This window comes from Benincasa hispida, chromosome 8 (assembly GCF_027475165.1).
Source record: "Benincasa hispida cultivar pf3 chromosome 8, pf3_genome.v1.1, whole genome shotgun sequence".
NCBI lineage: Eukaryota > Viridiplantae > Streptophyta > Magnoliopsida > Cucurbitales > Cucurbitaceae > Benincasa > Benincasa hispida.
The window spans coordinates 33,194,549-33,211,856 of record NC_143485.1 but is presented as its reverse complement, the minus strand read 5'-3'; the positions used below and the strand labels follow the sequence as shown (position 1 = coordinate 33,211,856).

The 17,308-nt window shown below is 32.4% G+C and overlaps 1 protein-coding gene across 1 annotated transcript; it reads left to right on the top strand.

The window, feature by feature from the left end:
- The first annotated feature begins 12,911 nt into the window (after nucleotides 1-12,911).
- Nucleotides 12,912-15,931, top strand: LOC120083596 (tetrahydroberberine oxidase-like). The gene is made up of 2 exons (XM_039039415.2): nucleotides 12,912-13,934; nucleotides 14,998-15,931. The coding sequence occupies exons 1-2, from the start codon at nucleotides 13,049-13,051 to the stop codon at nucleotides 15,744-15,746; spliced, it is 1,635 nt and encodes a 544-aa protein (XP_038895343.1). The 5' UTR covers nucleotides 12,912-13,048; the 3' UTR covers nucleotides 15,747-15,931.
- Nucleotides 15,932-17,308: the final 1,377 nt, after the last annotated feature.

Genomic DNA, 17,308 nt, shown 5'->3' with positions numbered 1-17,308 from the left:
GATAACTAACTTATCATATTATATTTATAGCCTATAGTTTTAATATTGCATGAAATACAATATAAACTATAGTTCTTTTTCTCTATGTTATGCCATTAAATATAAATCATATTCATATTAAATTTAACAACTATGAATCTCATTCATAGAAAAATATATTTGAATCTCATTCAAATATTTATTTCCTCCAATTAAACAATAATGTATCAAATACATTATAATAATTATATCATATATAATTGAATCAATTTAATTATATCATATATAATTAAATTTCCTCTTATTAATTTAAACAATTCAAATAACCAAAAAACTAATTCTCAACTAAATTATTTTGAGCTACCAAGGGGACCTTATGGACCTGTAGCTTGAAGCTCGAACGATACGTGAATAATTAATTGAACTTTTTAACTACATTATCCACCATCCATTAACTGTCGGGCACTCCACTAAACACCGACAACTACACTCTTCGTACTATATATATATTTCTGTGTCCATTGGATATAACCAATCAACAGTATGATGACCCTTCACAAATTGCTCGTAAGTACAACTGAACCAAATTACCTTTTTGCTCTTGTAGTTACATCTAACTCCTTAAGTACAATTGATCCCTCTAATGAACATTAAATCATAGTCCTACTATGATTAAACCCCTCTCGGGCCAGAAGAGGGTATGGCGCCACATTGTTCACCATCTACTTACTCCTGCTTCGGGGAAGAAGTGAATTCCATCTTGTTGAGCTGAGTTTCCAGCTCCTCAATGAGACGAATCTTAAAAATGGTAAGCTTGTTGAGTTGGCGATCTGGCCACTCTCACCCATACAAATCAAAAGACTGCCCTCATAGGCAAGAGTTCACAACTCACTCACGATTAAGGTCATGTTACCTATGGTCATCCTAGTGAAATGAAAGTCTCTATTATGAACGGCGTTATATAATGAGACTAAGCATTTCGTGATCCGGTTTTATGTAAACTCTTTTGTATAGAATATCCTCGCTCGCATGTCTGATACATGAATGATTAGGATCAGATCATTTGTAGGACTTTACAACATTTGTAATATCTACAAAGCGGGCCATACTCATAGTGTTACCAAGATAAGGTACCCAACCTTGTCTGTATACTACAGACCATTTAGGTTATCACTTAAACATGATCCACTTGTATATCTCCACATAAATGTTTAACTTATAATGATGACCTTGGATGTCAGTTTATTGGTTTGTGGTTAATGCAACTAAAATATCACATATTTCATAGAAAAAGTGAATAAAATATCATATATTATTAATCACAGACAAGGTTGTTCATACAAGGTTTACAAAGTACTCTACGAGATTTAGGGCATCAACCCTAGCAGATTATATCTCGACTGCTCCATCTGGAAAGTGTTTTCATGGAGCCAAGATCAAGGTGAATGAGGGAAGTAGTTCATAGTAAGTGGGTAAAGGATATAAGTCAACGTGTCCTGCGGTCTCTTCCGTTGGTTTGGATCGTGAGATTCCTATGTTGCGCCTACTGGTTAGCTTTAGGCGGCTTTTGTTAGTCGTTTAACGCTGGCTATCTCCTCGGAAGGTTGTAACATAGGATTCGAAACAACTCAAACTCCAGAAATTGATAGGATTTCTTAGGTCGTTTTCCAACCTTGAATTTTCAATTCGGTAGCATCATTGGGGCTAACTTCTGAGGTTTGAAAATGAAGGGTTACATTTGTAAGTGTTAGTAAGTTCTAACTGAAAACGGTAGCTAAATGACCATCGGAATATGAGTTATTCTATAGATAGTATTTAGTAAAAAATGTCTTGCTTTAGTGAATGAGTATTTGACTGCCCCTCGATAGCACTTATTCTGACTCACTATGGTATTGTTGCAAAAATAATAAATTTTGGGTACATTATTACATTGCTAAAACATGATTGGGTTTAAAAGCAATTCACTAATAAAGAATTTATTTACATTTTCAGAATGACTAGTTCATTAGTACAATTATTGGCTTCGGATAAATTAACTTGGGATAATTATGCTACATGAAAATCAAATTTGCATACAATCCTAGTGATAGATGATTTAAGGTTCATTTTGACAGAGAAGTATCCTACCATCCCTAGCTCAAATGCAAACCGAACTGTTTGGAGAAGCATATGACAAATGGACGAAGACGAATGAGAGAGCCCATGTCTACATTCTTGCCAACATATTTGATGTCTTGGCTAAAAAACACGAAATCATGTATACTGCTAAAGAGATTATGGAATCTCTACATGAGATGTTTGGACATCCATCCTTCTCCCTGAGGCATGATGCTATCAAATATATTTACAACTACCGAATGAAAAAAGGGGCATCTGTTAGAGAACACGTCCTAGACATGATGGTCTGTTTCAATGTGATAGAGGTAAACAGAGTTGTCGAATATGAGAGGAGCCAAGTCGGTTTTATTCTAGAGTTTCTTCCAAAGAACTTCTTGCAATTTTGCACTAACGCATTAATGAACAATATAGAATACAACCTTATTACACTTCTCAATGAGCTACAGGCTTTTCAGTCCATTTTAAGAACAAAAAGACAAGAAGCGGAGGTAAATGTTGCCACTACTAAGAAAAGAGGATCCTCCTCTAAAAAGCTTGATGTTATTTCTTCTTCTAAAAATAAGAGTATTCCCTTGAAGAATAATAAGGGGAAAGGGAGAAAGAAAACTTCTACTGGCCGCAAAGGCAAGGTAAAAGCTGTAGATAAAGAAAAATGTTTGTATTGCAGCGAGGATGCATACTGGAAGAGAAGCTTCCCACAATACCTTGTGGAGAAAATAGCGAAAAAAGCAAAACAAGGAAACTAGTTCATGAGGATTGCTTACAATGAGATAATGCTCCAAGTTGTGAACATGGGAGAGTATCTCAGTAAAACCAGTGGGAGATCTTGAAGTTGCTGACAAGAGATGAATCCTTGTACTTTTATTATTGTAATAAAAGTTGTTTTTATCTTTGTAAAGGACAAGTTTTATCTTATGTAAAAAATATATTTTATATTTATTCTACTATAAAGCAACTTTTGTTAAAACCAACCAAAGTTCAAGGTCATTTCAAATATTTAGATATTTAACGGTTGAAAAACAATAAGGCAAATGGTTATGTTTACCTAAGTAATAAGTTTAGAACATTTGAAAGGTTCAATGTGTATAAAACTTGTTAGGTAAAGAATACAAAGAGTCTGAGATTTCTAAGGCTGTTTTGATAGAACATGAAATCAAGTGGTAACTCTCTATACCTAGTTGTCTTAATTATTTTGAACAACATTCTAATTTTAAGGTGTTTTTAAAATTCCATATGAGATATGGAGAACTCATAAAAGTTGTTTATGATATGTAAAAGATGTTTACATAGTTTAGTAATTTGGAATAGATCGACACATGTGTTAGTGTCAAACCCTTAAGCATTGGAATATCATTTAGATGGCATGCCTATATATAGGCAAACCAAAAGTAGTATACTTTTCAAGTAAAAGAAAATCAAGTGTTTGTGTTGACAAATACTAAACTTTTTTTCCAGAAAAGTATACGAGATCACCATGTATTATTTAGTTTCAATAAAAAGAAAAGTGAAATAGTTATTAATTAAAGCTGACACTGTAACAAAAGTTATTTGGACAGGTCAGATGCATCTTACTTAAAGAGTTTAGGGTACCTCGGTGTAATGGTAGGAATGTATAATAGCCTAGCCATAGTTTGGGTTTGGTGGAAACTTAAGTCATCAGGTCTTGGTGACAGTATTGAGAAACAAGAAGTTGGGGAAATAAGATGCATTCCCCATATTGTTTTGAATTGAAATCTGCTATATACTAACATGTTTGCAGGGATCCTCTCAGTTAAAGTGTTTGAGGATCACCTAGTGAGACCAGGACTATGAGTTGTATAACCTAGGACAAGTGGGAGAAAAATCCATGGGTATGTGATACCTAAAGGCAAACTATGGGTATGTGTGAAGGAACTCTTATCAAAGAGAATCTGTAAGAGGAAGCACGATCGATCCAAGTTCATTGTGACATAATTACAAGCATTCACAAACATACAAACTAAGTATGCATTTTCTAACAAATTACAACAATGCTTTAGAAACTAATAACAAAAGAGACAAGAGACATACCTTTGAAGAACTTTTCTTCTACAGATCTCTCGCTCTCATGAAGACATGGACCAACAACCTCTCATTGTTTCTATGATCGTCTAGCCAAATGTCTGGTCAATCACGAATAATCTTCTCCACGAACAAGTAACCTCTCAGACACCACCACATAGTAACCTTGGTATTTTCGGAGTGAGAATCCAGGAGGTGTGGACTCTGTTATGAATTTGGTAAAGGGTTGGAGGAGGCAACGATCGAACAAAGCGACCAAGCAAGTGGGAGAAGGAACAGTCTATCATATAGACTTTGTGTGCTTGATCGTTTAGTAAAACTCAGTAGGTATATGATCGTTTAGAAAAACAGGCTTGATCGTTTACACGATTGTTTAGTGAATATCACTTGCCACGCGATCATTTAGTAAAATGCTACATGATCGTTTCGTGAATCTCGCTTGCTACGCGATCGTTTTCAGAAAAGCACGTGTACACGATCATTTAGAAAAACACTTGAAAGCTATCGTGTAGTCTCTCTGAGCTAAACGATCAGAAGTGTACTTTATGAAGCGACACCTTACAAAATGAAAACATTTTTCATTTTATCCTTCAATTATGAAAACTGAATATAACCTCTCACTTTCACGCACGGTTAAAGAAGAAACTACCAACAAATATCATATAATTGTTTTAATTATAAATAAATATAATAACTAACTTATCATATTATATTTATAACCTACCGTTTTAATATCACATCATATGTAATATTTAACCATAGTTCTCTTCTCCTTTACTTGATATAATTCATATTTATATCAAATTCCTCCAATTAATGTATCTCATACATCATATCAATTATAACTGAACCAGTTTAATCATGTCATATATAATCAAACTCCCTATTGTCAATTTAAACACTAAAAACAGACCCAAAAACTTATTCTCAACTTGAACCCATTGAGCTACCAAAGAAACCTTATGGACCTGTGGCTTAAAGCTCCAACAGTACGTGAATAGCTGATTGAACTCTTTAATCACGAGATCCACCATCCGTTAACTGCCAGACACTCCACAAAAGACCAACAACTACATTCTTCTCACCAAAGATATATTTCTGTATCCATCGGATATAACTAGTCAACAGTATGATAACTCTTCACATATCGCTCGTAAGTATAATTGGGTCAATTTACCGTTTTTCCCCTGTAGTTACATCTAACTCCTTAAGTACCACTGATCCCTCTAATAAAAAATACATCATAGTCCTACTATTAGTGGACACCTCTCGGGCCTTGAGAAGGTGTGTGACGCCACATCGTTCAAGCCCATGAATTAGCCCTTAAGGGAGCAAGCTATCTACTTACACCTGCTTCGGGAAATGAGTGAATTCCATCTTGTGTAGCTGAGTTCTCAGCTCCCCAATCAGAAAAATCCCCAAAGTGGTAGGTTTGAGTCGACAATTTGGCCACTCACACTCATGCAAATTAAAAGACTACCCTCATAGGTAAGAGTTCCCAACTCACTCAAGATTAAGTTCATGTTACCTACGGTCATCGTAGTGAAATGAAAGTCTCTGTCATGAATGGCGTTATATAACGAGACTAAATACTTCGTGTTCCGGTCTTATACAAACTCTTTTGTATAAGACACCCCCGCTCGCATGTCTCCACATGAATGATCAGGTTAGACCATCTGTAGCACGTCACAACACTTGTAACTATCTACAAAGCGGGTAGTGTCTTTAGTGTCCTGGGGATAAGATTTCCCTCTTATATCCATATACTACAGACCATTTAGGTTATCACTTAAGGCATGATCCACTTGTATGTCTCCACATACATGCTTAAATTACAACAACAACCAGAAATCTTAATTTATTGGTTTGTGGTAAATGTAAATAAAATATCTCATATTTTATAGACAACAGTGAAGAAAATATCTCATATTATTATATCACAAACGTTTGTTCATACGAGTGTTTACAAACTACAGGATCCTACGAGAGTTTGGGGCATCAACCTCAATAATGTGATACCCTAGTTTATTGTATTTCTCTGTAAAATTTAAAAACTCAATGTATTCATATCTATGTTACCACTGAAGTTTTAGTTCAAGTGGAAGTTTGTTGGGTTTTTTGTCCTAAAATTCCTGGTTTGTAAACAATAAACTCATTTTGTAAATCAATAAAGTTGTTATTGAATATGTGAATTGCTTATTTCGTTTTAGAAATAATTCTAATAAACTAAAAGAGTCATGACTATTACATGAGTACCTGAACTTTGTGTAGAGATTCGAATAAATAGTCAAAATGATCTATAGTATATGAATAATGTTGGGTGCCTTATTCTGGTAACACTATCGGATGCGACACACTCTGTAGTTGTTACAAAGAGTTGTAAAGTGCTACAAATGAAGTGATTTTGATTCATTCACATGTTGACATGAGGAGTGGGAGTGTTATGTGCAATGAGTTTGCATAAGATCGAACCATGAAATAAGTCACTCTTACTTTATAGCGCTGTTTACTATTTAAGATTGACTATTTCATAGCGATAACCTAGGTAACTTGACCTTAATCCTAAGCTAACTACGAACTCCTGTTTATTTGAGATTATCCTTAGATTTGCATAGGTGAGGGTTGGCTCAACAGTGCCGGCTCAATAAGCCCTTCATTTTAGGAGTAAGATCGGGTAGATAGCTAGGGACATAGGGTGCAAGACGGAATTCGTTCTTACCCGCTTTTAAGGATAGCAGAGAGTATTCTCTTAAGTGTTGATTTCGGGTCCTGAACAAGGGGTGCACCCTCTCATTGACCCGATAGGGATTCTGCTTGTTGATTGGATCATAAACAAATTATTCATTAGAGGATCAGTGGAACTTAAGAAATAAGAGGTAATCTCGGGGGTAAAACAGTCTTGTGACCCAACCGTTATTACGAACAACTTGTGAAGGGTTAATTTACTAATCATGGTTATATTAAGTTGACACAGTATATCTACAGTGAGAAGATTGCAACTACTGTGCTTTAGTGGAATGACCCGGTAGTTAACGAATGGAGGTTAATTCGGTGTAAAGAGTTTGGCCAATTAATCTCGGATCGTTGGAGCCCATGATCTATAGGTCCATTAGGTCCCCTCACTAGCTCACAATCAGAATTAGCCTTAGAATAACGTGATAAGTTGATTTGAAACGTCCAAATTCGAATTAAGGGAATTAGTAATTAAATGTGATATAATTTCACGTTTAATTTTGGAATTAAACGTAATTGGAGAATCGATTAATATATAAATATGATTTAAATATTAATTTCATGAATAGGGATTTATGGTAATGAAATTGGTGATAAATTAATATAATATTTGATATTAAATTAATTGAATTAATTAAATTGCTTAAGTAATTATTAATTATTAACTTTATTAGAAAAAATGATTATTGAATTATTTTTTGTAAAATTAATAAAAAATCAATTTTAATTAAAGAATTAAAATTGGAAAAAGTTTTTATTTTGAAAATCAATTTTGAAATCAAAAGGGAAATGTGGGATTTTTCCACTTTCAAACAAGAAGGTTGTCACTTCTTACACATAATTCCATTACCAAATTCAAGGAGTAGCTGACTTCAAGTGATCAGTTTGCATGAGAGTCATGTAATAAAACCACTCTTGATTGAGTGGAAAAACTGATGCAATTGCTGAATTTTTTAGTTTTTGAAGGTTCAAGAAGTTATTCTTCAACAAGCTAAAAAACCAGAAAACCTCTCCTCCAATTTTCGTGAGTTAAAACTTGTTTTTAAGTATCATGGTTGAATGAGGAGAGAGAATGGTGATTTGAGGATTTGATTAATGGGTGCTATATAAGGATGATTAGTTAGTCTAAATGGTTAAGTAAATAATTTATGTTTATTCCCTTTTGAAAAGTATAGGTGATTCATAATTTATTTACGTTATGGTTAATTCGAAAGATCAAGTTGGACCGAAGTTGTAATGGCTTATGATCCATAGTGTGAAAGTCAGTGTTGAAATGTCTTAGATCTATTTGCTGGCGCTTTGAACAACCAAGTATGAGGGTCTCGTTGTATTATTCTATCTAATAATAATGTTCTCACTCTGTCCGTGGACGTAGCTAACACACTATTAGTGAACCACGTATATCTGTGTGTCGATCTTCTCTATCTTTACGTTCCTTTTTGTGTTCTTTAATTGTTGTTTTCGCAACAGTTAATCATTCTTTTTACTAGTTTATTTTAGAAAATGTTTTATCATTTACCTATATTTTATGGAATCTCAAATAATTTGTGATCACGTATGATTTAAAAGAATTTCTATGAGATTTCCAAGACCTGTTATTTACACATTGATGGTTCATTTTTGCACCCTTGAAGTCTATTGTCATAATAGCTCATCCTAGGTAATTTAGTACAATCATCTTGAATAGTGTGAGACAAATTTAGTATAGTATTCTGGAATGGGGTGCGACACAAACATCCCTAATTAACACGTTCGGATTTAGTATATACAAAGATACCTGCAGATAATTTTGGTTATAATTTAATCTATCTTCAAAATTGTTGAATGCACTGTTTAGTCAAAGATCTAGGGTGTTGTTCACAATAGTACAATATGCTTTTTGAGAAAGGACGTATCGTTTTTTAGATAGGCACTTGATATTGGTGTTTGTATATGTTTACTTATTATTTTAAAAGTTTCTTAGGTTAAAGCAAAGATGAGCGAGAAAATGGCACATAAAGATAGATGGAAGGTTTATAAACTGCTTATGTCTATGCACTAAAAGTAGGGAGATTAATGCAACTTTGAAAGTTGAAAGATATTATTATTAAAACAAGGTATGTAGAATTGTTTATATCCATAAAGGTAAGGGGTTGCTTTTAAAGTTTACAAATTGATGCAAATTTTGAAAATTTAAAGATATTATCCCAACAAAGTACATGATTCAAAGTTAGTTTAAATGCATTTTTTTTTTCTTTTAATACAATAACATGTAGGGACTAGAAATTTAAACATCTTTTAGTTTAGAGCTTAGCTATATGCTCAAATTAACACTATTTCATGCTCTCGATATTATTGGAACGTTGTTAAATGCAACAAAAAAACGGATGACGAAAAACATTGATGTGTACGTTTATTTCATCTAATTTTATACATATTTTACTTATAAGATCCCTATTGAGATAAGACATTAAAATATTATAACACAATTCAAACTTTATGAAATGCATGAATTAAAATATTTTTTAAAACGAAAATTTGATTTCCAAAAATTGGTTATTTGAGTTGAAAGGCTTAAATTTTTCTATAGTCAAAAGAGTTGTTTGTTGAATACATAATTTCAACCAATATGTTCAATACCTAACATATATATTACTCATTGGAAAATATAGGTCAATATCGGTTAATTAAATGATGAATCTTTAAATAATTAAAACATTATAATATAAGTCATATGAGACAAAGAATAATAATCATTCAAAATAAAATATTTATCATTTACTATTAAAATAATGTGGGGATTAGAATTTCTAACCTTTTTGAAGTGTAAAATATATTTCAAAACTAGTTGATATTTGATGATAACAAACAAAATCTTAATTTTATACCTATTTCATCCAATATATAGAATATCAATATTCCACTAAATAAGAATGGAGAGAATATGATTCAAAATTTCCAATCTTGTTAATAAATGAGTTTATTTAAAAAAAAAAAAAAAAATTAATGATATATGTTACTGTAGTATGATTGACTAGTTTTGTTATCCACAAAACTTAAACAATATGCTTCACAACATGTCTTGTATCTTGTTAGAAACATGTTTTTGTAATATGTGTTATGTCAAGTTGATTTTTATTGAAGATAGATTCTTCATATGTAGATATGTGCATTGCATTTTTGTTGAATGCTTCTCTATCCTTAGTGACATGTTTTACAACATGTCCTATATAATGATGTCCAAGAAGATGTTATGTGTGACAGACAACAAATTTTGCATAATATTTTTTTCCTTCTCCATCAGGCATATTCCTATATATTTTGTAGGCTGCTATCTTTTATATAAGGTAAGCCTCTTTATTAAAAATGGTGTGAATTGTAATTAAAAAGACTTAGTTTTTTCCCATCGGGAATTTATTTTAGTCGTCAATGAGACTTCATTGATCAATTGTTGAATGTAGCGAATCACATAGAGAACCCAGGACGAGTTTTTGATATTGTATTGAGGAGAGCTCAATCAAAGCATGGTAAAAGCTTGTTAATGGAGTAAGGGAATCTCACACTTAGAGAGAGCCTAAGTATGTTGAAAGTCAAGGGATCTCACACTTTATGAAGACCTAAGTACTTTGTATTGAGTGGATTTACATATAAAGATTAGAGATACGTTACCGTGGAAGTTAGGGAAGCCTAAGTTGAAACTAAAGAGTAAGTTGTACATAAGTCAGTAAAAAAATAGTCTATTAAATAAATACTTTTTTGTAATTGTTAAACTCTTTATATAGTTAAGTTTCTTTCTACCAAGCACACAATCCCCGAAACGTAGACGATATTGCACTGAATTGGATTATCAATTAATGTATATCACTATCTCTGTTGTTATAATTGTTTGATATTAAGTTATTATGTTTATCAAAAATCATATTATAGAATCATGTATGATATTACGTGCTACACATGAATGAGAAATTAGTTTAACATATAGATGGTAGGGGCCTTAACGTTTCTAAGGGGGAATTTCTGTTTTTTTTTTTTTTTTTTGTCTTCGGATAATTTGATTATGTAATTTAGGTGGTAAAAAAATGAAATTTGATTGGTTTGAAATGTCAAAGGCTTTGAAATTTTTTGTCCCTAAAATATTAATTTTCTCTCTCTGTTTTTCTTTGTTCTCAAGTTATTTATCACTTTGTTTTTCTTTCTTCCCAAGTAATCGCACCTGCGGAAGAATTTTCTTAACAAAATAAATTGATAGGTATAGGTTTGATATATCCATTATTTTTTTCTCTTTTGATAATAGATATAACCATTAGTTTGATTGAAGAAATATATGCACGATTAAAACTAGTAGTCAATGATTTAACTTTTTTTTTGGTACCCATTTCCAAGAAAACCAAAACAAAACAAAAACGTGCATAGAAAAAAAAAAATTTAATAATTTTTTTCTAAAAAATGAAATATCACGTGTCAATTTTTAATTGGTTAAACAGGAACCGCACAATAGATAGTTAGAATGCATCCAAATTTTTTTCTTATATAATATACTGATTTTTTTTTCATTAATGAAGATATTAAAGGCAAAACTAAACTTTTCGTCTTGATTTTTCTTTTTTTTTTTTTAATTACTTCCTTATGTGAGGATGGAAGTACGGACAAATATACCATAGACTTTATGGTGTTCAAGCCCCTTCAATTTTTATTTGTTTTATACTAATATAAAATAAAATGAGTAACTTCAATGTATTTTATATTAGTATAAATCAAAGAAGTTTTAGTTGACAAGATTGTTATCTGGCACATTGGTAGAATTCTCTAATCCTCCTTAATAGACTCCAATTCTATTCTATTTTTTTATTAGACTATTATATTTATACTAGTTATGACAATGCATAAATGTGCAGTAAATTGAAAAAATTAATTATATGAATTACTATTCAATTGTGTAGTAAATTAAAACATATTGAACAACAAATCAATAACTTTTTAGTTTAAATTACAAGTTCATTCTTTAAATTTTGATGCTCACAGTTATTTAGTCTATCAACTTTAAAAGGTCGAAACATAAGCTTTTGTTTGTATGTATTAAGGTTTAGATTTTTAATTTTGTAACTAATAAATTTCAAAAATTTTAATTTTGTGTTTAATAGAGTAATAGAGTATTAGATATATAATGTTATTTTAAAAAAATCATGGTTTTACTGAAAACAAAACTAAAAAGTTAAATTTCATTAGACACAAATTAAATTTTATATCTAATAGGTCAATTTAGTTTTTTAAAATTCATATATGTGAAGAATATAGTAAACGTGAAATTAAAAATTTAGAGGCCTATTAGACATTTTTAAAGTTTAATAATGTATAAGACACAAACTGAAAGTTCGTGAACTAAATTTATGATTTAATGTTTTTTTCTTTACTCATCTTAATATTTTTGCTAAGCATTAAACTAAACCCCTTAACAATAATTTTAGATCTGCCACTAGGTTGAAGTATTTAAATATTTGACCTCTAGTAAAGGAGATGGGTGTTAAATTAATTGAATTATACTTAAGCTGATAATTAATTAATCTTAATCATATATATCCAACTCGTGAAAATAAAATTTTTTTAAAAAAAATGGTATACAACCGTTTGAATGTATCTTTTGTAGACTATATCCTTGTCCAATGTAGCAAACTCTTCTTTATTCCTTTTCTTTAAGTTTTTTCTCTTTTAGTCGGTCCACTCGACAAAAAAGATAGATGAAGGATGAAAAAATATATTTAGGTGTTGGTTGATTGCACTTATCTCTATATCTCTATAATGTCAGGTTAGCCCAATTTTATTCTAATGACATTTAGTGTTATGAGTGCGAACAAAATCTCACATTGGTTAGAGAAAGAACGTGGAACAAAGAAATTTTGTGAACCTTGTATGAGACCAAAAAGTATCATTTGGTTTGGTTCTAACCGGCAAAACCAAATCGACTATCATCCTTAATGCCCAAAATAAACAATATCATATAATTATGGAGATAGTTGGAAAGTAATATCACGTGTAATATAATTTATAAAGACAGGTATAATTTTAAATTAGTAACTAGTCATTTATCTTTATGAAATGTTAACTCGCTAGGTATTAATTGGTAACACATCTGGTTGCAGATGTTCCATGCAAATGACTATAAATAGTGGACGTTTCAATCATAAAATTTCCCAACCGGACCATGAAGTTTTCTCCATTAATCCCTCTTTCTCTTGCCTTTATTATTTTATGTTCATCATCTTCATTATTGTCTGCAACTTCTTCTTCTTATATAAAATATGAGGAGTTTCTTCAATGTCTTCTCCATCATTCTCCAAATACTTACTCTATTACCAATCTTGTTTACGCTCCCACCAACTCCTCCTATTCATCTCTCTTGAATTTCTCCATTAGAAACCTCAGATTCTCAACTCCCACCATCCCAAAGCCACTCCTCATAATAACCCCATCAAATATTTCCCACATTCAAGCAGCCGTCGTTTGCTCCAAATCTCACGGCCTTCAAATCCGAATCCGAAGCGGCGGTCATGACTTCGAGGGTCTTTCTTACGTCGCCTACCACCCATTCATCGTAGTGGATCTCATTAATCTCAGCTCTGTTGCTGTCGACGTCGAACAAAGTACAGCATGGGTTCAGTCAGGGGCAACTCTAGGTGAACTTTACTACAGAATTGCTGAGAAAAGTCGAACCTTGGCCTTTCCGGCAGGGACTTGTCCAACTGTTGGTGTTGGCGGGCACTTCAGCGGCGGTGGATATGGGACATTGCTGAGGAAATATGGTCTGGCTGCGGATAATGTAATCGACGCTTACTTGGTTGATGCAAATGGGGAGTTTCATGATAGAGAGTCGATGGGGGAGGATTTGTTTTGGGCCATTAGAGGCGGCGGCGGTGGGAGCTTTGGGATTGTTGTGGCGTGGAAGGTGAAGCTGGTTCCGGTTCCGGCGACGGTAACGATTTGCACAGCTAATAGAACTTGGAAGGAAGGAGCAATCAAGTTAATCGATCAGTGGCAATATGTAGCCAACAAATTGGATGAAGATCTATTTCTTAGCATCATTTTGACTGGTATTTTTTTCACTCTCTCATTGAGTTATTATTTATTTATGTTAGATGTTTCACATGTTTTGATTTTTTTTTTTTTTTTTTTTTTTTTTTTTGCAATTAATAATATTTGAATGAAAACGAAGCCACACCAAATGGTTTTAAATAATGGAACAAAGATTAATTGTTACTTTTCTACAAATTTGACTTAGATTTTAATATTATCACACAAAACATTAAATTTAAATAGGTGATAAATTCATTACAAATTCCTTATTTTAGTTGCTATTCCATGCTCATTAGGCTCAATCCAACTAAGTTAAGATAATATTTGGCTTTGGATTGGATTGACCTATATTTAATAGTCAAAGTTCAACATTTGAGTTTGACTTATTGAAACAAAGTTTGGACGGATTTAATTGTTTATTTAATTATATATCGATATATTATTAATTTTTATTAAATTTTAATGAATTTCTATTTTTATTCTATTTATTTAAAAAAGTTGATATTTTTTTCATTTACTTGAAAAATTATATGTATTACAAAGTTTCATTTAATATTTTATGTTCTCAAATATTTTATTAGTTATAAATGTTTTCAAAATAAGTTATATTCTCTAAAATCTGTTGTATCAAAATTATAAATTTGAATGTGAAAAATATTTTAAAAATTATTTTTTTAAATATAAAATATTATTATATGAAAAATTATATATATATAGATATGGTTAACCCAATAGTAGTAAGTTCATTGGATTGGCCTTGACGAGAATTGAACGAAAATGGTCTCAACGGACCGGCCTTTGGTTAGGACATTCTTCAAAATGGTGATCTATTTCCAACTCAACAAACAAATGGACTCGATCAGGCTGAACTAGACTGGTCATATTATTGTCTAGTCCAATTTTAACTTTGAATTGAACTCGGATCGTGGGTTTAGGCCTGCCCTTAAACTTTTAATTGTTATTTAAAGTTTATTTGATTTTGAAACATGTTCGAGTATTTGTTGTTGTTGAGTTATTTGTATGGTTGATTGACACATATTGATTTGAACTCAAATATATATGATTGTTGATGACACATAGGTGGGAAAATTTCAGCTCAAGGAGGCAAAATAAACCCAACAGCTTTGTTCTTCACTTTGTTTCTTGGAAAGGCAGATGAACTTTTGACAATCCTAAAGAACAAATTTCCTGAATTGAATTTGGCAAAAGAAGATTGCAAAGAAACTAGTTGGATTGAATCAGCCGTTTATACAGCTAATGGGCTTCAAATTGATGATCAACCCTTAGAAGCTTTTCTCAATAGAACACCTTTGGCCAATGGAAGCTTCAAAATCAAATCTGATTATGTTAAGGAACCCATCACTAAAGCTGCAATTGAGGGCATATGGCAAAGATTAAAATCTCAAGATATAGAAGGAGTAAACCTTGGACTTATTCCGTACGGAGGAAGGATGAGTCAAATTTCCGAGTCGGAAATTCCTTTTCCACATAGAATTGGAAATCTATATAAGATTGGCTATATTATAGGGTGGGAAGAACAAGGTGTGGATGCAGAGAAAAGACATTTAAATTGGATAAGAGAGATTTATAGTTACATGACTCCTTTTGTTTCGAAATCTCCTAGAGCCGCATATGTCAACTATAGAGACCTTGACATTGGATCAAACGATAAGTATGGAAAGACAAGCTACAAGCGAGCCTGTATTTGGGGTAAAAAGTATTTTGGTAACAATTTTAACAGGTTGGTACATGTTAAAAATGAGGTGGATCCTTACGATTTCTTTAGGCATGAACAGAGTATACCAAGTTTCCCTCATCATAGATTTTAATATAGTTTGAACCATATGATATTTGGTTTATGTTTATTCTCAACTGTGCCTAGCTGATTATTATTGTGACAAAATAAGCGGTTTGTGTGTACTGCTTTTAAGCATATATCTATACTTATATATATCTTTATATATATTGAAATGTTGCAATAACAATAAGTGAATTATCATTTTTTTTCTTTTAATATACAACAACTGTGGTTGTGAAACTGAATCTTCGACCTCTAAGGAAGAAGATCGTGTTAAATATTGTTGAACTTGTAAGCTCACTGTTTGCACGAGATTTCAATAGAAATTTATTTCGTGGAACTTGAACTTTATATTTGTATTAATTTTGTGGAAAGCGAGTACAATCTCTAATACATAATATTTTGATGCTTTCAAAATAAACTATAATCTTTAATTTGGTTGATTTTCTTAAACGATCGGCCTTTGGGCTTGTTGATCTTCTTCGGTGTTTGGTCTTTGGGCTTGTTGATCTTCTTGGATGATCGACCTTTGGGCTTATTGATCTGCTTGGAGGATTAGTATTCGCACGAAGTTTCTGAAAAAACTTGTTCCGTGGAGTTGAACTTGAGTTGGTGTTGATGTTGAGGTTGATTTGATGCAATGTGATTCGATCTCTAGTACTTGATCCTCTGAGTCTCTCTCGGTTGGGTGGATGTACTTGACTTGAAGAAGAAAAGCACCGAACGTTCTTAAAGTAGAAGTCTTGGAAGAGTGTTTGTGTCTTCAATGGTCTTCTGTCTTCTAGGAGTACAACTTCAGGAGTCTTGGGAGTCTTCTGCTTGTTAATGAATTCTCTGTGCGCTTTCTGAATGTAGAATTGCTTGTATCTTCAAAGGACTTCAGTCCTCAAGCGTGGTCAGAATGCTTGTATCTTCAAAGGACTTCAGTCTTCAGGATGTTTGTATCTTCAAAGGACTTCAGTCTTCAGGATGTTTGTATCTTCAAAGGACTTCAGTCTTCAGAAGACTTGTATTTTCAAAGGATTTCAGTCTTCAGGCGTGATCAACTTCAGGAATCAAGATGTCTTCTAATTGTGGAGAATTCTCTATAAGCTCTTTGGAGTATAGAATTGTTGACCTTCTAAATGAGGAGAGCTTCTCTAAATAGAGTTCACATGTGGGCTTGGGCTTGGTTGATTCATGGGCTTGGCCTTTTGGCCCAATTAGTTGAACTTGGGCTTGGTTGGTCCATGGGTCTAGCCTTTGAGCCCAATTAATCGGATTTATGTCTGATTTGACATTTGGGTCAAATTCAACCTATTTTTTGGCCCAATTTGTTTGCACGAGATTTCAAGAGAAATTTATTTCGTTGAACTTGAAATTTGTATTTGTATTAATTTTGTGGAAAATGAGTACAAACTCTAATACATAGTATTTTGATGCTTTCAAAATAAACTATATTCTTTAAGTTGGTTGATCTTCTTGAATGATCGGCCTTTGGACTTGTTGATCTTCTTGGATAATCGGCCTTTGGACTTGTTGATCTTCTTGGATAATCGGCCTTTGGGCTTGTTGATCTTCTTGGATGATCGACTTTTGGGTTTGTTGATCTTC

Bases quoted from the DNA above. Each gene is read 5' to 3' on its own strand.
- LOC120083596 (XM_039039415.2), top strand. From the start codon at position 13,049: ATGAAGTTTTCTCCATTAATCCCTCTTTCTCTTGCCTTTATTATTTTA. The intron at 13,935-14,997 runs GTATTTTTTTCA...GATGACACATAG, and splicing joins TCTTAGCATCATTTTGACTG to GTGGGAAAATTTCAGCTCAA.